The following is a 24,215-nucleotide window of genomic DNA, read 5'->3' as shown; positions in this document are numbered from 1 at the left end:
AGGCAGAGTCTAATCAATTGAGATGAGCTATCATTAGCTGTGTTGTAACTGAAATCAATATATTTGAAAATGTAAGAAAACATCCAAAAATATTTAATACATTTCAATTGGTATTCTATTGTTTAACAGTGTGATTAAAACTGTGATTAATTGCGATTAATTTTTTTTTTAGTTAATCATGAGTTAACTAGAATTAATCGACAGCCCCACTTATAATGCTTCATTACTGTATTCTATGGACTCCAGATCAAAAAGGAATATTATCATTTAGATAGGACTTGTGGTATACTAATATTATTGTGCTAATCTCGCCTTGAAACCTGTAATTGCACATAGTAAACCACTTGGGATCTGTCTTGTTAGGTTGAATGGCTAATTGCTGCCTTATGTGAATGAATGCAACTAGTTTACCTGTGTATGCACAGGAAAACAAGCACCAAAGTAACAATCTGCACTGCCTATTCTTTCTTGGGAAAGGTCCTGCTATGATAAAGGTCCTGCTTGTCAGCTTGCTAGGGAGTTGTAAAGGAAATTCATGTTCAACTGGTTTTCCACCTTGACCCCCAAGTCCTTTTCAGAGTCACTGCATACAGTCCCCATTCTGTAGGTGTGGCCTGCATTCTTTGTTCCTAGATGAATTACATTCTTACAACTGGCTGTATTAAAATACATATTGTACAAATGAACTGTGGGAATGAAGAAAAATATATGTGCTTTGCAGTTTAAGTATTAAAGGGTTAAATTAGTTTTAAAAAAATACATGTTTGTGTAGGTCACATAAAGTGCAGGTCTCTTAGCAGTTGTGGGAAGGCCTTGAAAGTATGCAGCTTAATTGAAAAATTGGACCTGAGAGCTAACTGATAAGATCGAAGGAAGAAGAGGCCCAAATTATCAGGAATAGTTAATAATAAGGAAAGATTATATGAGTTGAACCAGCAATGACCCCAAACCACCAAAACCTGTTTTTTAGCTAGTTAGCCCTTAGCAATGACATCACTTATTTGTTAATGGCTATAAAAGGATAAGCTCTTGAAGGGTTCATTGCTAGTACTTAACCGAGTTGGAGCTGGCCAATATTGGTGTAAGCACTCCCTGGGTTAGCTCTTTTGTAAGTGTTTTGATCAAATGTTTATAAATGTTTTGTTACAGTTTGAATGAAGTAGTTGCCTACTATTTAGGCTATTAGATGTGTTTAGAGGAATTGTATAGATGATATTCAGCCTTTGGATTTAACTAAGGAATTTACAGTTAAGCTAGTGTCTGGTGGAATCCTATATTACTAATATCTATAATAATAAATTCCAACGAGACCTCACCTTACCAAGCAATCCGGATCAATCTGTATAACTGACTTTACCCCATCATTATTTACCACTTTAGCCATTTTTATGTCATCTGCAAATTTTAGCAGCAATGGTTTTGTATTTTCTTCTAGATCACTAATAAGGATATTGAATAGCATTGGGCCAAGAATCGATCCTGCAGGACTCCATTAAAAGTAAGGGGATTCTGCTAGGGTTTTAAACTAATCTATTTTAGGCTGCTATTTTCCCCCTCAAAAATGGCATTCCTGAGTAAGGAGACTGGATGCAGCTACCTCATTGATACTAACAAATTAACTCTTGGGAAAAAATAGAAATAGACCTCGTCTCCTTCAAGTCCCAAAACGAGAGACAGACAGACAGACTTTCCGGAACTATGCTGAACAGACAGTACAGAGGAAGCTGAGAGAAGTCTGACAGTTGCTGATGGGGAGGACTCTGGGGGAAAGGGGTGCTGAATGGCTGACATCTCTACTGAGACAGATTATGGTTGTGGAGTGGTGTCTTGTTTGATGATTGTTCTAGTGATGAGGCGGGCGTCTTGGGAGGGGTGTAATAAATGGTGTGGCACATCAGATGCATTAACTTTTCATTTCCTTGCTTTTTGCATTTTGTGTAAGTTATGCTCTGTACAGAGCAATCTTAATTCACACACAACACAGGGTTTTTTGGGTACTAATTTTGATCGCACGTCTCTCTTATATGTTTTCCTTACTTTTTAGAGTTAAGATCTTCAGGCAGGTATCATGTCTTCCTTTACACAATGCCTAGCACAATTATGCCCCAATAAAACTACCACAATAGAAATAAACAAGCCACTGCAAAGATTGCTTAAGCTGCTCAGGAGTTCTTTAGATTGATGCAGTCTACAGCTTTCTAAAATAAGATTTGGCAAAAGGCAAGTGCTCACACAGTGGTGGCAGAATTGTAATAAAAAGAAAACAAGAGAAAATCCAAACTGGGAAATAGATTTTTGTTTAACTCTCAAAGATTTAACATGGAATTAAGATGAGAATAAAACTGTTATAATTGAAAAAAATACTCCAGGATTAATTCTGCAATCAGGTCTTCGGCCTTCCCCAGTTTTACCAATCCCTTCTTTTTAAACCTCTACCTAAGACACAGCTCTAAGCCTCTTTCTTTTCCCATTTGTTTCCAACGATTTTTGTACCTCACCATCTCCTCATTAGCCAGGCCTACCCTTCTCCCCACTTGCTCTGGGACTCTCCTGTTCGTCAGATTTTCATAATAAAAGAACAAACCAAGGTTTTCAGTAGTGAGAATCTCTGAAGCAGTACATTCTTATCAAGGCTTTTCCTACAGAGAATCAGGATGAAGCTTAATGGGCCTTGAAAGAGGATGTTTTTATATACAGTTACCTTCACAATGTTCGCAACAACAAGGTCTTGATTGTTCTCTGTGTCTGATAACAGTTGTTTAATTCCATTAATTCTGTCCCGGAAGTCTTTTGCATTCAGTAAGCTTGTAATGACCTTAACATATTCTGCACTTTCTAGTGAATTACGAGCAACTGGTTTTCTTGTAATTTCACGTGCTTCTGTAATCTCTCTGTTGGGGTACCAAAAAAAAAAAAGATTACTGTTATTCGGTTAACATTCAGACCAGCTGGAACAATAGCCTGATGTTTACAGGTAGTCATCTTTCTCAGTATCTATTTTATAAAGATTTAAAATATGCTTCTCTGGAATTTAATCCTCCCCAACACTAAACTCCATGCCCATGTGTGGCTTCCAGAGAGAGAATCCTGCCTGTTAACACACATCCCAGTGAATAGGGTCCACCACTGTAGCTGGACCCCTCCTACTTTGTCAGTAATCTGCCTGCCCTTCCCTAGCCCATAGGAGCTGTGCTAAACCACTCTCTTCTGGGTAGCATTCCCGTACTCATGTCCAGCAGGCATAAAAACCTCTTCCATCAGGCAAAATCAGATCAGTGTTTGCTTCCAGCAAAGAAAGTGCAAGTTTTATGGTGAAAGCAATTTCCCCGTTTCCTGATTAACAACAACAAACCAAGGCCCTCAGGCTGGGGTGAACAGAGTTTAATTGACAGAGTTTTGAAATGGGATCTTAATGACCAGGTTCAAATTAGCCAGCATCACATTTTCATTCTGGGGAATGGAAATGAAAGAGGATTCTCTACAGCAGGCTATGGCTAGTCTAACTCCCACCACACACACAGCCCTTTTAAAACATGTCTCAGATAAAATAGTTATCTTGCTCTTTCACATTTCCCTCATTATGTTGTCTGAAGTACAGATTTTAAACCCCTCCCCACACACACCATCTAAACCACCTGTGTTTTACCAGCAAATCAAGAGAAGGACGAGATCGGGCGGAGGGGAGGGAAACAAAGAAATGGCTGCATGATAGGAAGTGTAAGTGGGAAACAGTGACACCCAAAGAATAGTAATAATTAATACCTGGCATTTCCCATGGCAGACTTCTGCAGTAGTGGTGCAAAGCACAGCAAGAACACTAATAGCAACTAGGGTCTGCTGGGTCTACTGGGCTGGGCACAAGTCTGGGAATCAGATCTGCCTCCCAGTCTTAATCACAGTAGCAAGTCATTCTGCTTGGTCAGTTTCTCCATCTGTAAAATGGAGCTAATGATGCTACTACTCCCTTTTGGTAAAGTACTTTGCCACAAAGGGACTTAGGTGTTGCTATGGTGAGTGTCACAGCACCTAGAAAATCACAGGAACACACTGTGATCCACAAAGCCCAGTTAGATGCACAGGGAGAGAGAAGTGCCTAAGAATGCCAACCATTCTACAGCCAAACTGCATTGAGGCACCTGTCAGTTTAGCAATCCCCAGACAGGAAGTCACCCCTAGAATCAGATAGCTGAGGCACACACTTCATGGATCCTATCCTTTGAGAGCTAGAAAATGCAATCTACCAGCTAAGTGTGACCATACACGGTAATGCTTTATATCGATGCGGCAGGACAATTTAACATAGCTCCTTATGTCCTCAGTGAGATCTCCTGAGGGAAACAGTGGAAGCCCTATTGGTTGGCACATTTAAAATGCGTCTGGACCAAATACTAATAAATGCACAAGTGGGCACAATCCTGTGCTGGCAGGGTGAAGGACTGGATGGACCAACTGGTCTTTTTAATCTCAGTCTGTGATTTACAAACACTGACTAATGAATCCACAAGTGTCCAGTGTGAGTGGAGAGGGGACTGGTGTTTGAGGGACATCACCAGTGCAGACTTGTTTACTAAGAAGCCTGGGTACTGCAGGAGTAGGCAGTATGGCTGCATAGATTGGGCACTGGTCTGGGAGTCAGAGCCAGGAACTGAGCTCACCACTGCTATCACTCGCCCACCACATAATCTTGAGCAAATCCCTCAAAACGTTGTGTCTCAGTTTCCTCATCAGTAATTACACTTACCCATGTTTGTGACGTGCTCCGAGATCTTTCAGTGACAGGTGTGATCTCAGTGCTGAGTATTTCTAGGTAGATAAAGACTGTAAGCACCTTGAGGCTGCACTTTTAAGTCAGTCTAAATCAGAAGAACAATAAAGATGCCAGTGGGGGACAGCCTAGGGAGAAGGAGGAGGACTGCAAGAGGCTGACACAGAGAACAAACCACGCTTGTTGCACTTACTCCTTGCATATTACCTCTGTTGCACTAGATTCCTGTTAGCCTGGGTGAATTCACAGCAGCCCAGCACCTCACCAAGGAAAGAGCCTCTTAGCTGTGGTGTCCCCGGGCAGCACTTCCCCTATGTCTGAGGTAAACAACAGCCCTGCGCTGATCAAAACGTTCCATACAAATCCGCCGACTGGTGATTTCACAACTAAGCCATCAATCCTTGCTGCTTTTAACCTCACTCGAGGACATGCAGGTATCAGTCCCTTGCAAAGGCCACAAGCAATGTTTCCTACCATCTCCACTTGGCTAGGAGACTCCATGCCATTCCTGGCAAAGACCCGGCCTCAGTTATTCAGGCCTTCATCACTTCTTGGCTGGACAACAGCAATGTGATATACCTATGCACAAAACTTTCAACACTTGGGAAACTCCAATTAATACAAAACGCTGCAGCACATCTCCTAGGCAACATGGATTACTGTGAGCACATGACACCTCTCCTCCACTCTCAACTATGGCTTCCCATAGAATTTTAAATCAAGTTCAACGTGTCGGTCCTTATTTTCAAATCACTCCATGACTTGGGCCCAGATCTACTAGACCGTCTAAAGCTCCAGGGTAAAGACTGCGGTCGACAGCTTCACCCCTTTGGCACAATGGAACTCTTAAAAATAAGACTAAAGCTCATCTGTGTGGGAGACAAAATCTTGTCCTAGAATGGTCCGAGATTAGGGAATGAACTTTGTCAAGAACTAAGGACCATCACAGATCTCACCACTTCCTGCATTTCTCTGACCTGCCTTCTCTAATAATCACATAGCAACAGGTATATTTATTTAATAAATATAATATATTTTAATAAAAGAACAAAACCCCGCCAAAACAAGACATTACACTGCATGTGCTTCTCGTTCTGGAGAGAGGATGAGAGGAAAAACACCACATGACAGATGCATAATCACCTTGCATATTGCTTTAATAGAGGATGCTCAAATAGTACGGTGATGAGTTTGGTATAAAAACCTATACAGAACACAATTTGTGATGAGATGACTACCCCTTGGAACATCCAACTATATCCAGGAGTAAATGGGGACACTGCCTGAATGGGTTGGTTCTGTCAACATACTAAACAAAATTCTGGAAACGTCCAGTAAGTGCAACTACTCCCCCAGTGAAGAGCAGGGAAAAAAACGGAAAACTCATGAGACCTTCTTTATAGCCCCTTTCAGAATGCTCCTAGCTTCATCTCACTCTGAAGACAGTCTTCCTTCACTTCAGCCGGAAGAGGGAGTGAGCGTCGAGCACTTAAGGCTGATGCTCCTTACTGACTTTCAATAGGGTCATGGTGGTGTGGAACACTCACACCAAATTCTGTGACTGAGACGTAAGTTTCAGAGTGGTAGCCGTGTTACCTTGAGGCATAAGTATTAGCTGTGATATTGAGGCTGTAAGTGCTGAGGCTACTAGTGCAAAAAGCATCATGTCAAAGTTGCTAATGCCAGTTTTGACAGTGTCCTCTTCATTGCCTTTCTTCTGCTGCCTGACCCCAGGGCGTGGTGCCTGTTCAAGGGAGTGCTGGCCAATGCCAACTCTTTCATAGCCACTTGGGTGGTGGTTGTTTCCTCTGGATCCAAAGTGACCTGTATGGATTGTTCAACCAGATGTAACTTGAGCCAAGCCTCCCCGGACTGCGGGTCCTGGAGGAAAACAATCAACACACCAAGCACTTTGGGATACAGCACTCCCACAGGAAGAATAGGCAATGGCTGTGTCTGTCAGTGAGGGGAATGATGCCAATGCACAGTTTGAACCCTGATGTCTTAGAGTCTGTCATGTTAGCACAAAGAGCCTCGCCCACCACACGGGTGTGGGGAACTACTCTTTTCTTCCTGCAACATCCAAAGTAAAGAAAATAGGGGATAAGAGTGAAGATAAATTCTCTACACTGAAATAATCAAGAAAATGATGAATTTGAAGCTCTATAGTAATGGGTTAGACACTTGCTTGGTTCTATCTCGCTGCCACAGGCAATTCAAGGGAACAGAGATGTCGGCAGCCACCGTTTATGACCTTCGCATGTGGCTCCAATGGACAATGCTATTCAAAAGACTCCAACCTTGTACACATGAGGTGCATGCACACCTACAGGGGGATCTACACTGACACATACTCGAAGAAGAATTATATTTAACAAAGGAACAATAAAATATATTACAAATTCATGAGCAATTCCTTTTACTCGGTATACTTTTAATATTGCTTCTTGGACCTCTACCTTTCTTCTCTTTTTTCAAAATAGTTTTCTAATGGTATGTCTACAAAGCAAGTGAAGGTGTGATGGGTTTGTACTCAGGTTCTAGCCTACGCTGAAGACCATACTGTCACATCTTTAAAACTATTGTTACCCACACCAGCTAGACTAAAGCTAGCATAAGTATGCCTACCTGTGCTATAATCACACCTTCATCTGCTGTGTAGATGTAACCTAAAAGAGATGATTAAAACAGGAAGGAAAACTATTATACTTTCCACGAGTATCCAAAATATCAAACATCACATTTCAATCCAATGTGGAGTCCATGCTCTGTGTATTATATATAAATGATTTATATTTCAAATGGTTATTCTTCTACATGGCCATGTTTACAAATCAGGAAACACAGATTAAGGGCAAAACAGCTGTTGAATATTTGGTACACAGATAGATGTTTTGGATACAGAAAAGTTATCTATCTAGCGTATGTAATGCAATTTTCCATATATAATTTAGTACACTGTATATGTGTATTAGCTCAGGATCTATGCTGCTTTACTGGGTGCTCAAGAGTATTGAGTAATTGGTTTGCTGCAGTTTATACGCCCTCAAGGGTCCAGAAACTGTTTGCTTCTACTTGCAATTTGTTTTACGCCTGTAGTTTTAAAATGTATTTAGCCACACCTAACTTTGTGACATTTCCTAACAATTATCAGTCTTTTGAATAAGTATCTGTCTTCTCAATGCTTGGGGTAGTAGCTCCCAGAATGTAGCATTCCCTTTGTGAATCTAAATAGTTTATACCAGTGATGAATCTGGATTGTCAAAAACACAAGGGTCAGTATTATAATGATTAATATGAGAGTTGTGTAAACTTGAGGCATACTCCTCTATTTTTATCATGTGACAATACTGCCATTTAGTGATTTTTATCAGACATGTTATCCACTGACCAGCTCAATTACTTATGGACTATACAGGGTATAATCAGAATACTGTTGACAAGAGTTCAAAGAGCCCATTGTAGAATTTATATACAACTTATTTTAATTGTTTTGTATTAGCCTCCCAGCCAATAATTTAACTTCTCCAGTGGAGTTCAGTCATTATCAGATTAATGATTAAACACTATAAAACATATGTACTGATATTCTTACTGATACGGTCCACCACTAAGAACTTCAATTAATCCAATGTCATGCACAGAAAAAGTAAAACCTTTAAACTACATTGACAGTAATAGTGAAGCACTGTATGTGAACAAAAGGCACGACAAATGCTCCTTCATAAGATATATGTGATTTCATAGGGAATCGGTGAGTTAATTAGCACCCAACTGCACAAAGCAGTAAGTTAGCTATTAGTAAGAAGTGACAGTCTAACTAAAAGTATTTACTTGAGACATATCAAGTTCTACCAACTTCTTTTTTTTTTTTTTTTAAGTTCCATTCAAATCTGACAAATATTTCTATGAACACTGCTACAATCTCTTCCCAGTGGTACTGCAAAGAATATTCCCTGGAGATTAATTACTAATAGAGTATGCAATTTAGCAAGACAATTCTACCTTTCAGTGATATTGAGAGCATCTCTCGAAATGGATGATGACCTTGAATGTCCAATGCTGCCAGTATGAGAACGTCTTCCTTTGGCTGACGGTGTGTCTAGAGGCATCTCTCCTAGGCCCTGCAAATATGACAGTAAATGAGAGGTTATCCAGTACTGTCCTGTGGAGTTGGAAGCTCTTTAGTAGTACGCCTAATGGTTGATCAAACTGCAGTAGCAAATAGTTCACTTGTTGCAACCGAAGCAATTACAGATTAGATTCGCTTTGTGTCTTTTCATTAACACAATCTGTTTCTACTGTACTCCAAAGCAATAACATTTCACATTACAAAATAAAATGACCATTTATCCATAGTATTAACATTATTCACCACTGCGAAGATTCAAGACTGTAAACTCACTATTTATTCTTATTAATTAAATTCACATAAGTAGGAAAGATACTTAAAACACTGCTATTTCACCTCTTCATTTCCTTTTTTAAGTTATCCTCTCCTCCAGCCTTCCTGATTTATATGCCAAAGCTACATCCACTGGTGATAACCAAAACTACCCAAAGCTAAACTCCATCAACTGCCACTGCTTGATCCCTGTCCAGGTTTAAGTCCTCAAAGGAGAAAGTCACAACAGACTTTTCCCCTATGCAATTTATTGAAAGTGATGAGTCAAACTGCCATCTTCACATTTAAAAGCTCCTAATGATTCTGCAATTATTGGGTTAAATGTCTGAGTTGTGCAAATACCTAGAATACGGAGTTTTTTCTATCCCATTAAATATGTTACAAGTTTCGGTGCCAACTATCAAATTTCTAATTCTTCCTTTTGGGAAGCTGTTAACTACTTGGTTTTATGGGGAAATTTTAAATTAATCCACTTGTTTTAAGAACCAGGATTTAAAAAGAATACCTGTTGTATTCTGTTAAACCCTTTCGAAATAGTAAGTACAGTACAGTCATGTCTGGATGCCAAGGCCTTGGCTACACTTGAGAGTTACAGCACTGTTAGTGGCTTTATAGCACTGTAACTCACTCCCCGTCCACACTGGCAAGGCACATACAGCGCTGTATCTCCCTGGCTACAGTGCTGCTTGTACTCCACCTCCACGAGAGGCATAAAGAGTATAGTGCTGCTGCTGCAGCGCTGGGGTGCCAGTGTAAACAGGGAATAATCTTAGTATGCTGTAACTGACCTCCGGAAGCTTCCCATAATCCTTTTAAGTAAAGATTACTCTCTTTGTTTTGTTGTGATGCCTCTATTTTGTTGTGCACTCCGGGCTCCCGAAGCTGCTTATCAAAAAAACAAACACAGCTACTGTTTGCTGTGAATAAGCAGAGGCAGGCAGGGGGGCTCCTTTTGGAACGCCCACAGCTAGTTTTGGGGAGGCTGCTTATCAGCTGCTGTTTGCTTTCAGTGAGTGAGAGAGGGGTGGGGGAGGGGGTCAGAACTTGCAAGGCAGCGTGCTGACAGAGTGTCGGCTCCAAAAATCCACTCTCTCCCGCCCATGCTCCCTGTCACACTCCACCCCACCCCCCTCTTTTGAAAAGCACGTTGCAGCCACTTGAATGCTGGGATAGCTGCCCATAATGCACCTCTCCCAATGCCACTGCAGATGCTGCAAATGTGGCCACGACAATGCGCTGGCAGCTGTCAGTGTGGATAGACTGCAGCGCTTTCCCTACTCAGCTGTACGAAGACAGGTTTAAACTCCCAGTGCTGTACAGCTGCAAGTGTAGCCATACCCTAAAAGGGATGGACTAATGTTGGTTGTAAAACTAGGTTCTCCATGCTGAGCTTAAAACTCAGTGATTTAGTTTGCTCTCTCAGCATGTGACCACACTGGCAAAACCTGGACATGCCATTCATCATTGCTGCAGCTGCTTAAATGTTGACAGTGGTGAAAACAGTAGTGTAGACATTATTTAGGACTTTTTATTCCGTCATCTAATCTTGTTCCATAGTACTGAAACAAGTACTTACACCAAAACACTGAGGGACAGTTACATCTCTTGCAATTTTATTTTATTGTAAGTCACTTTATGCTCCTCACTGTAAATTATTCGTTTTATGCTTTTAATTTCGCTTTTCAAGTCATCACAGAAGGTACAGAACATTGGGCAGTCAAAGGAACTGACTACCACAAGTCCCTTAAAAGCAGCAACCTACCAGTGGTTGCATCCCCCAGGGTGCGTCAGTAAAAACAAATGTTTTAATAATAAATTATACAAGATTTAACTACATATTTTTCTAGCTAAGAATTCATTATTGAATATTAAAGTGCCAGCTATGTGCTAGCAGCCATAGAAGATAAAGATAAGCCCCTGAACACTAGTCATCAGAAATGTGAAATACAACATCTCTCAAAGAAGTTGCCTAACATGCTGCAAGACCTCTTGGCAGCAGTATTTCTGAACATGGTAAAGGGTTTTTGGTATGTTGGATGATGGACAATGGAAGCTCTTGGGTCCCACAGATTTGGTTTTCATCCTGGACAGCGTCTGGGTAACAAAGGCCTGGTCTACACTAGGACTTTAAGGCACGCTGCCCTTACCATGCACTTCCACCGTAGCAACGAGCCTCTCCGCTGACAAGAGCCCTCATCCACGGACAGATACTCACCCTTCCCCCACAGCCCTCACCCCTTCCTACGCCCAAACCCGCAGCCCACTGCCGTCATCCAAACCCCTATCCAAAGAAGGCACCACTCGCCCCTTCCTGCAAACCCACCCCTTCCTGCAATCCCTCCCCTTCATGCACAACCACTTGCAACCGTCCCCCACCCCAGAGACCTATGTAGGAGCAGGAGGATGTCATTCCTCTATGGAACAAGCGGTCTGTACATCAGTGCACACCGTGCCCAGCACAGTATGCGTCCATGTTTCAACACCTGAACAGAAATGCAAAGTAAAACAAAGATTTATTAATAATGAGTGTTACAATTAATTTGCTTTAAAACGTGCTTTGGAAGTGGAGGAAACTTGGAGAACGGGGTATGTAACTGCAGATCGAAATCGACACATACAGACACAGGCCCAGGGTCAGTTTCTCTTGAAAGCAAGTGGAGAGTCATAGGTTACCCTGCTCTCCGAGGAAACTTGCTTTCAAAGCCTCCCGGATACACAGCGCTTCCGCTGGGATATTCTCTCGGCACGGGTGTCTGGCTGAGCGTAAACTGCAGCCAGGCGATTTGCCTCAACCTCCCATCCGGACAAAAAGGTCTCGCCCTTGCTCTCACAGAGATTGTGTAGCACACAGCAAGCAGCAATAACTACGGGGATATTCTTTTCGCTGATGTCCGAGCGAGTCAGTAAGCTCCGCCATCTCCCCTTGAGACGTCCGAAAGCACACTCCACCACCATTCTGCACTTGCTCAGCCGGTAGTTGAAGAGTTCCTTCTCTCTGTCCAAGGCGCCTGTATAGGGCTTCATGAGCCAGGGCATTAGCGGGTAGGCTGGGTCCCCGAGGATCACTGTAGGCATCTGCACATCCCCAACCATTATTTTGTGGTCCGGGAAGAAAGTACCTGCCTGGAGGCGTTTAAACAGACCAGAGTTCCTGAACACACGCGCGTCATGAACCTTGCCCGCCCACCCAACGAAGATGTTGGTAAAACGTCCCCTATGGTCCACCAGTGCTTGCAGCACCATAGAAAAGTAGCCCTTTCGGTTAATGTACTCGCTGGCCTGGTGGGCTGGTGCCAGGATAGGGATGTGAGTCCCATCTATAGCCCCACCGCAGTTTGGGAATCCCATCGCGGCGAAGCCATCTATGATGTCCTGGACGTTTCCGAGAGTCACTACCTTTGAGAGAAGTTGCTCAACGATTGCGTGGGCTACTTCAATCACAGCAACCCCCACGGTAGATTTGCCCACGCCAAAGTGGTTCGCTACTGACCGGTAGCTGTCTGGCGTTGCAAGTTTCCAGAGGGCTATGGCCACTCGCTTCTGCACACTCAGGGCTGCTCGCATCCGGGTGTCCTGGCGCTTCAGGGCAGGGGACAGCAAGTCACAGAGTTCAAGGAAAGTGCCCTTACGCATCCTGAAGTTTCGCAGCCACTGTGATTCATCCCAGACCTGCAGCACTATGCGGTCCCACCAGTCCGTGCTTGTTTCCCGGGCCCAGAATCGCCGTTCCACACCATGAACTTGACCCATTGCCACCATGATCTCCACGGCGCGGCGTAACCTGCTTTGTGAGAGGTCTGCGCCACTCTGTGAATTCCTGTCCTCACCGCGCTGCCGGAGCCTCCTCGCATGATTTCTCAGCAGCTGACTGTGGAAGAGGTGGACGATAAGGTGCGAGGAGTTGACAACGGCCATAAGTGCAGCGATGATCGCAGCGGGCTCCATGCTCGCAGTGCTGTGGCGTACGTGCTGTAACCGACAAGAGAAGGGCGCGAACAGATTTCCCGCCGGAGCTTTCAGGGAGGGAGGGCGTGATTGACGGTTCAATTACAACAGTTACCCAAAAGCACCCTCGACACATTTTTCCCCCAGGAGGCATTGGGAGCTCTACCCAGCATTCCAATGGGCAGCGGGGACTGCGGGAACTGTGGGATAGCTTCCCACAGTGCACCGCTTCCAAAGTCGACGCCACAAAGCCATTTAATTGTGCTGAAACTACCTTATCTTAAACCGTGGCAAAATGAAACCTGTCCTGTTCGGTGGAGGCTGTTGTAGGAGGTTTCAACTGCCTGTTTGTTAAGTGAACTTGTTCAGAAGTTGTGGACCAGATTAAGAAACCTGGAGAATGTCTACACTGCAATTAAAAACCCGTGGCTGGCCCATGCCAGCTGACTCAGGCTCCCGGGGCTCAGGATTTGGGGCTGTTTAATTGTGATGCAGATATTCAGGCATGGGCTGTAACCTGGGCTCGAAGACCCTGCAAGGTGAGAGAGTCCCAGAGGCTCAAGCCTGAATATCTACACCTCGATTAAACATCCCCTTAGCCCGAGCCCTGTGAGCCTTAGTCAGCTGTGGGTTTTTAACTCAAGTGTAGACATACCCCAATGTCCTTTTTGATCAGGTCCTTTCTAATGAAAGCCATGTGTCAGAAGTGATTTCCAAGTGTCTATTCTGGTTGTGCAATCTGTGCAACCTACACCCTTACTTATTCTGATGTGCCCTCCACAAAGCAACATGCTCCTTCCTATCCATGAGGCAGGATTATTGTAATTCCATTTTAGCAGGTCTCCTCTTTCATTTGTTCCTGGTTCAGAGGCAGCAACACATCAGCTCAGGTTTAAGCAATGTGAGCATATTACGCTGTCTCTGCATTCTTTACACTGGCTGTTAAAGTGGCAGACTGACTATAAAGATAACTGGTTTTAAAGGTTGTCCTCAAAACTTTGAGCCTCATCTTGCCCATCATTTAAGGATCCCAACACTGTCTGAAGCCAGCAATCATGCCTTAGCTGCAGTGGATATTATGGCGTAGGACTTGTCCCAACAACAAATCTAACTCAATCCATCTCTTTCCTACTTATAAAAAAGCACCTAAAAATAACTTCCATCCCAGATGTCCCCTTATTAATTATTTTATTTATTACATTATACTCATATGTTTACTCTTTGGATTTAAAGGATTATAATTTTGTTTGTGTATTTTAACTTACTTTTATGTTGTACAGAACTCTGTCTTGCTAAAAGTGGCATTTAATAAATAATGATGAAAGTATTTCACTGTCTTTTCCTTTCTTAAAATTGGTATGCCCATTAGTTGTTTTTGAAGGGTGTCAGACTGACACCACTGGATACTGAAGTCTTAACAAGCTTCCCCAACACTGCACTGTGAAATGTATGCCTCCGCTCTCTTCAGAAGGGAGTAGCTCTTGCAGAGAAAGAGGACATGGCAATTTTTAGGCCCAGTCTTTGGCCTTGCCACTGAATCAGTCAACAAGCATTAACTTGGTGCCAATTGTCATGGTGCTTTGTGTGATGTGGACGACTCTCCACAAGGGAAATGGCTATTCATTGGGCTACACAGCAGTAGAGATTGCTGTGCACTACTGACCTGCGCCAGATGAGAAACAATGACCTGCAGGTTCACAGATTTTAAAGCCAGAAGAGACAATCATGATAATTTAATGACCTGCTGCATAATGTAGGTCATCGAACCTCATCCAGTGATTCCTGCACTGTGCCCAATAACTTGTGTTTGAACTAGAACATATCCTTTAGAAAGACAGCCAACCCTGACTGAAGGCATTAAGTGATGGATAATCTATCGTCTCGCAATCAGTTCCAATGGTTAAATACAATCACTTAAATTTTTCCAGTGGTTGGATTTGTTACGCATTTGTCTGCTCAATTATATAACCCTCTAGTAGGGGATAACCTACACAGGGTGAGGGTCTACACAGGGTAGGCAAGCTGTGGCACGTGAGCTGATTGCCTGGGTCCTGGCCACCGGTCCGGGGGGCTCTACATTTTAATTTAATTTTAAATGAAGCTTCTTAAACATTTTAAAAACCTTATTTACTTTACATACAACAATAGTTTAGTTATATATTATAGACTTATAGAAACAGACCTTCTAAAAACGTTAAAATGTATTACTGGCACGCAAAACCTTAAATTAGAGTGAATAAATGAAGACTCGGCACACCACTTCTGAAAGGTTGCCGACCCCTGTTTTAGACCATGATCAAGTCTTCTTTCAACTTTCTCTTTGATAAGCACAAAAGACTGAGCTCCTGAAATCTCTCATTGCAAAGTGTTTTTCAGACTAAATAATTTTTGAAGCTCTTTCATGAACCCCCTTCCTGTTTTTCAGTATCTTTTTTCAAGTGCAGATACCAGAACTGAACGCAGTATCATGTAATGGTCTCATTAATGCCATACACAGAGGTAATACCACCTCCTTACTGCTATATCCCCATTTATACATCCAAGGACTGCACTGACCCTCTTAGCCACAGCACTGCTTTAGGAGCTTGTGTTCAGTTGGTTATTCAGCATGAACCCCAAGTCCTTTTCAGAGCCACTGCTTTACAGGAGCGGATCTATCTGGAAGGTATGGCTTACACTCTTTGTTTCCAGAAGAATGGCTGTATTAAAAAGTACATCTGACCAGTGGCTTACCAGTGGCCTTGTATCACCTTATAGATCCCATAAGTCTCCCTACATTTTTTTTTCTAACATGTTAGATGAAAGCTTTTCCATATACCTTTTGACGTAGACTGGTGACAGACTCCTTAATGTAAGGTAAATCCTTAGACGGCACATACTTTTCAAGCATTTTGTCAAAGTCTGGGTGAGTCATCATACTGAAGAGCATCTTTCGACCATAGTACCTAAAATCGTAGCAAACCATTTCATATTAACCTAGAAATATTAGGGAAATTTGGACCATTACCATATGTCTAATTGATCACAATAGAACATATCTTAAAATGTAATTTTCTAAGTGCAGAAAGGCTGTCAGATATTCATATGCCCTCACCACCTCCTTCAGAGAAACCACACTCAAGAGAAGCTAGTTTAGGTACATGAAAAGGTGAAAAAACGCTAGTTTAGCAAGTTAAAGAATGAAACTAATCTTTAGTTTCCATCTGGAACAGTTATTGGCTATATATAAAGTATACTACTACCTACTGACCTTGTTTCTTGTGAGCCATCCTGCGCAAACTTGGCTACGGCAGGTAAAATCCTGTCAGTAACATCCTTAATTCCAGATAATATCCGTCCCGGTCCCATTCGTTCCACCACATCTGATAAGTGCTGGGCTGTGCATCTTCTCACTGCAGTGTGCAAATGACTAGAGAAGAAACAGTCAGATACAAATGGTCACTAATGACCCATGGAAAGAGCTAAGCTATATTTTCTCACTCTTTCAATGCTTACTGAAAGCCCCATGTTTTAAATTCTTCCACTCAAGCTGCAACTCTGCTCTACTGACCAACTGCTGAAATTCAGATACTTATTTTAACTTTGTACAAAGAGATGTCCATTTCCACTCCATGGCACCAAACTTTTTAAAAGGAGACTGTAGGATTAAACTTCATTTTATTCCTACTCATATACATACCACATACACACTAGAATGCACAATTAAAATAGAAGAATAAATTTCACTTTTGTTTCAAGTCATTTTTAATTTCTGGCCCTCCTACATTGGCACACTACTGCGACAACAAGGTTGCAAATGCTGATGGAAAACATTATTCTTTTTAAAACAAAGTGAACATTAATTTAAAAGTAATCTATTTTAAAGATGAGAAACATACATTCCAACATAGTCACTAACTTTATTAGCAACAAATTATTGTGCTCTAAAACATTCTACACAAGGATACCAATCTATAGAGTCATTTAAAATAAAACAAATCAGCATCTTTATTATCCTTTAAAAACTCCACTCAAGTCTATTTTCCCACCAGAGGTGGTGCCAGCAAGTCACTACCTTCATGCAAACAGAAAATTCTCACCCAAAATGTCAAAAGCACGCACCCAACCATGTATCTACATGGAAGCACAACTGCAAATTAGACACATGCAATTCTGAATATTCGGGCCTCTCTTCCCAATTTTGTTATTTTAGCCTCCAGATAGAAATTTGATACTGGGGCTAGCACAGCGCTTACAGACCTTAGTTGTGAACAGAACAGTACGACATTCTAAACAATACATAGCTAGCTTGTCAGTCACACGCTAAAGAGAAAAAGGACGTTTAGAAGAGAGACTTAAAGAAAAGAAATGACTTGTGGGCTTGGCGGAAGTAAAGCACAAGTAGAGGAGCAATTCCTATTGCATGGACTGGAGGGGAAAGACAAGGACTAGATCCAAGCTGGAGGAACTTAGCGAGCAGGCAGGGAAGGGAACAGATCAAGGGACAGATTGGAGAGAATCTATGGAATGCTATCAACATTAAGAGGGCAATTTTTAAGTGGATTTGGCACTTGATAGGAGTCTCTGTAAGTAACAGAGTTGCAGGGGATGATGCAATATGTAAGAGCAAGAGTAATGTCGCAGCACCAGCGAGCAAAAAGTCCTCCATTCTGGAAGGCCAGGCTAAACAGAAGTGCTCCTAGACAAGTAAAAGCATCATTCTGCCTGGCAGACAATGCAGCAATAGAAGAGATGGGCTAAGTGATATTAGGCACAGCAGCTGAGCTGCCCATCCTCAGAGAGGAGAGTGGGAGTGGTGCAAAGGACTGAGCTGACTCTGGCATAAAAGGACGAGAAGTGGCTGAGCAAAGCAATAGAACAGAGCTCCCAGTCAGAGCGAAGGTAATAGACCTAGCTGATGTCAGTTACACAAGAAATGCCCTAGGGCATAACTGAAGCTGAAGCACAGTTTGAAGGGCCTGTCAGTGCTCAGATCAGTGGTCTGTGGTGCCTGAAGCATGGAGAGAGCTGATGCAAGCTTTTCAGGTAGTCAGATAGTTCAAAGGCGAGCAACAGTTTAATTTTCCAGACAGTAGAGCAAGTCTGTGTAGCACGTTTAAGGGTATATCTACATTGCAATAAAAACCTGCAGCGGTCCCACGCCCAGTGACTTGGGCTTGTAGGGCTTAGGCTTAGGGGCTGTTTAACTGCAGTGTAGACATTTGATGGGCCAGTCACAGGTGTCTAATTGCAGTGCAGACATACCCTTAGAGTCTTGCAAACTTGGCAGCAATGGAGCTGCTGCAAGACAGAGTTTCTTTGATTTTATGAGGAAGCACAAAGACTGTAAGCTGCAGTCATCTAGTTCAACCATCTTTATTTTTGCCCAAAAGGTAAACAATAGTGTAAATTGCCTAACCAAGACAAAACATACTACAACTTGATTACTTACTGAAACTGCAAAAATACAACTTGATTTGATCTTAGGTGGGAGATGGCCTCTCTAAATTAAGCAGGTAACACTACAATCTTGCAATTCCAGATTTAACTGCTGTTGCCAGGGCCAGGCACCATTTAAAAATCAATCCCTTATTTACACACTATTTAAAATATGTTTTTATAAAATTATGTAGAGACTTCATTTTTTAAAATTGTCAATATTTGGATCAATTGCTCTTTTTTTGGGGGTAAGGGGTGCAGAAGGACGGGGTGTTCAAAATTCCATCTGAAAGCCTGGCAAACTAAATGTAAAGCACACAACACAGAAGAGTATAAAGAACATGAGAAACTTAGACCTAAAACACTTCCCCAGCATGCATGGTTTTCATGTGTAAAAGATTGAATGTTTTGTTTAATTTGCAGAAAGCATGAAGAGGTTTCTGATAATGGCAATGCTCTTGGAAGATGATGTAAAACCTTTCTAGATTCCCCTATATGTTCACAACTACTCTGCTTCTTGGGTGAAATGCATGGTAGCAGAAAACATCACTCTGTTCTCAAGAAGCTCCAATTACTCTATATAAAATGTAGCATGAAGAGATTCCAATGCTGGCTCTTGTTTAACCCTGTTTAGACAGATGCTAGACATGATTTTAAAATCTCTAAAATTGAAATATTCCGACTTGCAAGGCACAAGTGGTCTAACCTTGGATAAACACCCACTCACAGGAGGTAACCACAATGTCTTTTGGGAAAAAATGTCTCCGAAAAAGTATACCAAAAAGTAGATTTATTACAGTGCTTGTTGATATACTGTGCTGAAAGCTCGGTCACTGAGAGAGTCAGCATACATCAAATTTGCTCAGGATGGGGAACCTTATACACTCTTTGCTGACATAACAAACTTGGAATGTGGACAGCTAATAGCATCATACAGGGAATAAAAACAGCCTTCCATGTTGTGGGTCAATTGTAACTTGACCTAAACTTAGATGGTGCAGTCGTGAATATGGACTGTTCAGACAGTTCACAGGCCAAATTTAGGCAAGATATTCATGTTGCTGTGCAATGCATCATGAAGCTTCCTATTCTGGATGTTAAAGAAGTCTTGTCCTTATCTTAAAAGTGCTGAAGATTATTTTGAAGATTATATTGAAAGACACTTTGGAATTTTACTGTATAAGTCTTGAGGGGATGACAACTCCAAGTTTTTTTCTGATGCCTTGAAGGCAACTGATTTATCTGGGAAGTATGCACCATGTAGACTGGGTTGCCAGTCAAGTCAGAACACACTGAAAGCAATGTTAAAAATAGGGACTATTACTCATATAACAAAAACTGAGTCAGAGCAGAAGTCAGAGTCAGAGTTTAAGGCCAGAAGGGACCATCAGATCATCTAGTCTAGCCTCCTGTCTACCACAGGTCACCATCACCACCATCATCCCCCCGGCCCACACATATATACACTAAATCCAACAACTGTAATAAAGACCAATTTATTACAGCCCACAGGAGACTAGACTGTTCTGTGCCACAAGCAGGCAGGGAACAGGAGGGACCAAGGCCCTCACAACGGCCTGGAATTGATGAAGTGAGATATGCCCAGATAATCCTGGGAAGTGACCTGGACCCACATGCTGCAGAGGAAGAAAAAAAAACAAACAAAACCAAACAAAAAACCTAATGTCACTGACAATCTGACTTGGCAGAAAATTCCTTCCCAACTCCACACAGGGTGATCAGTTAGACGCTGAGCATGTGAGCAAGAACCAGCCAGCCAAGCACATGAAAGAGAGAATGCTCAGTACCATCTCAGAGCCCTATCCAATCTCCCATTTCCAGCTATGGCTATCTCTGATGCTTTAAAGGAAGGCGATAATATAACTAACAAACCCAAAATAATTTTTTTTGGGGGGGGGAGTGCAAAAAAATCCCTTCTGACCTCTGCAGGTGGCTGGGTGAAACCCTGAAGCACATAGGCTTTTAGGAACATAAGTTATAAACCAGCACTGAGTCTCAGGGCTGTTAAGCCCTACCCCACCCTATCCCAAGCAGCCCTATCATACAATAGCACTCAGATTTGTCCAGCTCTCAAAACTAATTAAGTTGTTTCCCCACCCCCACCCCTCAACAACTCCTATTTGGAGGCTGTTCCAGAACCTCATCCCTCTGATGGTTAGAAACCTTCTAATCTCCAGTCTGAATTTGTTCATAGACAGTTTATGCCCATTTGTTCTTGTGTCATCATTGTCTTTTAGCTTAAATAGATCATCTTCATCTCCCCAGTGTTTGGCCCCTAATGTGTTTATAGAGAGCAATCAGATCCCTTCTCAATCTTTTTTGCTAGACTAAAGAAGCCAAGCTTTACTAGTCTCCTGTCATAAAACAGGCCCTATGTTCCCTGATCATCCTAGTAACTCTTCTCTTCCTTTTCCAGTTGGAATTCATCTTTATTGAACATGGGTGACCAGAATTTTACCCAGTATTTCAAATGAGGTGTTTCACCAGTATCTTGTACAATGGCATTAATACTTCTCTATCTACCGGAAATGCCTTGCCTGATACATCCTAGAATTGCATTTCCCTTTTTCACAGCTGCATCACATTGGTGGCTCAGTTATCCTGTGATCGACCCACCCACACACCCAGGCTTCTCTCCTTTTCATTGCTTCCCACTGAGGAGCCCCCAGCTTGTAGCAGAATTCATTCAATCCTACACGACCTTGCACCTTGTACTACTGAATTTCATCCTGTTTCTGTCTCTCCACATTTTCCTGTATAATATTCCAATCCTCATCTGTACTGACAATAACTTCTAACTTTGTATCGGCAAATTTCATTAGCACACTCTGACTTTTTGTGCCAAGGTCATTTAATACTAATATTGAATAAGACTGATCCCAAAACCAATCCATTAGTAACCTCCCTCCAGTCCGATAACTCACCTTTCAGCAAAACCCATTGCTTTTTCCCCTTGAGCCAGTTCTTTATCCGCCTTACAGTTCTTGTACTGATTCCCATCTTCCCTAATTTAACTAATGATTTCCCATGTGGTCCCATGTCAAATGCTTTACTGAAGTCCAAGTATATTAGAGCTCCTGCACTTTCCTTATCTAAAAAAATCAGTGATTTTCTCAAAGACAGCAACAAGGTTAACCTGGCAGGATCTACCTTTGCTAAACCCATGTTGTGTCACATCCCCTTTACCTCCATTAATGTAATTACTCTTTCCTTCACAATTTGTTCTAAAGCTTTGTAAACTACTGAGGTCAGATTAATGGATCATTAATTGCGCAGACAACCTTTTCCCGCTTTCTTAAATATAGGTACAACATTACCTATTCGCCACCATATGGTACTCCTTCAGATACACTTATTAAAAATTCTTGTTACCAGAGTAGCAAGTATTTCAGGATGAGTTTAATCATCACTGTGACTGAAGTCTCCTTTAACGTCTGAAGAACTGGATCTCTAGTTTAAGATGCTATGCTGGAACTCTCAGCACAAACAGACAATTCTGACTTGTGTATCTGAAATTTATCAGGGATGGACAAATTTGATGAGGAAGCCTTTATAGGCCTCTAAAAGCAAAGCTGCAGAATGGTCATATCTATATTCTTGAAGTTTCAATTTTACATTTGGATGCCACATTTACTAAGCTATGGCATCAACCAGTGAAATAATTTCAATGCTTGGATTGAGATAGCAGCCTAGTGTTTTTGGTTCTTTTTAAGGGCTCATTATATGTCAGTATGTAAACTGACAATCTGCTGCACTAGTTTGTAAAGGTACTAAGCAAAAGAAAAGTGACATATCAGTGGTTGCCCTCTAAAATTAAATTATGATGGACAGCTTAGAAGAATGCAGTGTAGTTTAGCCATGTTAGTCCCAAGATATTAGAGAGACAAGGTGGATGAAGTGGTATTTATTAGCTCAACTTCTGTTGGTGAGAGAGAAGTTCTCGAGCTTCACAGAGCTCTTCTTCAGATCATGGTCCTTCCTCTAATCAAAACAAGCACACGCACATATATGCAGCGCAGTACATTCCAAGACTTGACATAGGTGGGGAAACAGCTCGAGTGAAGATGCTTTCCAGAACCCTCAATCTATTTTCTACTGGCCTGATGGATGACCAGGAACAAAACATACTGGTGGACAGAGTCACAGATATCACTGAACAGGCAGCACTACTGCAGGACTAATCTAGTGCTATTCTGTATGCTCTAATCTAGCTTTCAAACTAGAAGGATTTGGGATTTTTTTTGGATTATAAATTTTATCTGAATCTGAAATACTTGATTGCACAGTCTCAGTTCCAAGTAACAGTAGGAAACAGATGGTGCAGCGGCATTTTCTAATTACATTAAAGCAAGGATACAACTAAAAGTAAGATCAAGTGAAAGTCAAATACACTAAAAACAAGAGAACAGAAGTGAGAAACTGTCACAGTAGTCCGAATCAGGACAAGCAATGCAGAGCAATGTCTTTAGGCCAGTGGTTCCCAAACTTTAACAACCTGTGAACCCCTTTCACTAAAATGTCAAGTCTCACGAACCCCCTCCTAAAAATGAATAGTTCCTAAGTATAAATTATAAAAGCAGTGATCTTGGAAATACACAATTTGTTTTTATGACATGCTTATTGCACACTATTATTAATTATTATTTATAATTACAGTATTTTGATTACATTATGAAAACGGCAACACTCTTCCAAGATCTCACTTTCGTAGCTTATCATCACTTTGAATAAGCCTGTTATAAGACCAGGCTCCTATGTTTCATCAAAGAGTATCAGATGTGAAACAGCACGAAGGTATTTAAGAAGCCAACTCAAAGAGCTCCTCCTACACAAGCATGCAGGTCTTGAGCAGTCCACGAAAACAACACACGTTATAACAAAGCTTAAACTTCTTTCTAATCATTTTAAAAACAAGACTAGCTGCCTATTTAATTTTAAACACAGCAAAAAATATCCACCTCCCTTTCCAGTGACAGATAGGCTTACTTTGATCTGCTTAGCTCCTGGAAGTCCAGAGGCTCCGGACTGCTGGCCCCATGCTGCCTGGGGTCCCTACCGACAGCTGTGTCTGCCATTAGGGAATTTTTTCCTGAGAACCCCCGTAACATTTGCGAACCCCAGTTTGGGAACCACTGCTTTAGGCAATCACAGCAGATACCGTGTGTTATTTTAATTTATCAGAGAGAATGAGACCACAGACCAAATACAGGGACAAACCACATTTTCTTGTTGGACACCAAATTACAAGTCTTAGCTTAGTTGAGGGATAAGCAATTGGAACATTTTTTTCCCCACAGCCTGGGAGACAGTATTTTGTACCCCCAGAAGTTTAGTCAGGGAATTACAACAGTCCTCTGGGAAGTAAAGACACAGAAATAAGGATTCCAGCAGAAAAAGAATCAGATTCTGTCAGCACTCTGGAAATTGTAACAGACCAACTTGCCAGCAAGAAAAGTAGGGGGAAAAAGACTAGAATCAAGAATAAAGCCAAGATTTTTAACTCTAGGGACAAAGTTAAAGTTTGAGTTAAGGAGTGTGACCATCTGAGACACTGTAGAGGGAGAACTTGGCATTGAAAATTCATATATATCCAGAAGCAGGCAGAGAGATCGCGGAATGAGATGAAAAAGGTATACATCACTAGAAGAGATGTCTAAGACT

The 24,215-nt window shown here is 41.8% G+C and overlaps 1 protein-coding gene across 1 annotated transcript in view; it reads right to left on the bottom strand.

The window, feature by feature from the left end:
• TOGARAM1 (TOG array regulator of axonemal microtubules 1) overlaps positions 1-24,215 on the bottom strand; it is a 74,077-nt gene that overhangs the window by 10,141 nt on the left and 39,721 nt on the right. The window contains exons 17-20 of the mRNA XM_045012729.1: positions 16,366-16,524; positions 15,934-16,060; positions 8,771-8,889; positions 2,702-2,891 (exon numbers count right to left, since the gene is read on the bottom strand). Of these exons, the coding sequence (XP_044868664.1) occupies positions 2,702-2,891; positions 8,771-8,889; positions 15,934-16,060; positions 16,366-16,524 (595 nt within the window). The remainder of the gene's footprint in view (positions 1-2,701; positions 2,892-8,770; positions 8,890-15,933; positions 16,061-16,365; positions 16,525-24,215) is intronic.

The sequence above is a fragment of the Mauremys mutica genome, chromosome 4 (genome assembly GCF_020497125.1).
Source record: "Mauremys mutica isolate MM-2020 ecotype Southern chromosome 4, ASM2049712v1, whole genome shotgun sequence".
Classification (NCBI taxonomy): domain Eukaryota; kingdom Metazoa; phylum Chordata; order Testudines; family Geoemydidae; genus Mauremys; species Mauremys mutica.
This window is presented reverse-complemented; position numbering and strand designations above follow the sequence as displayed.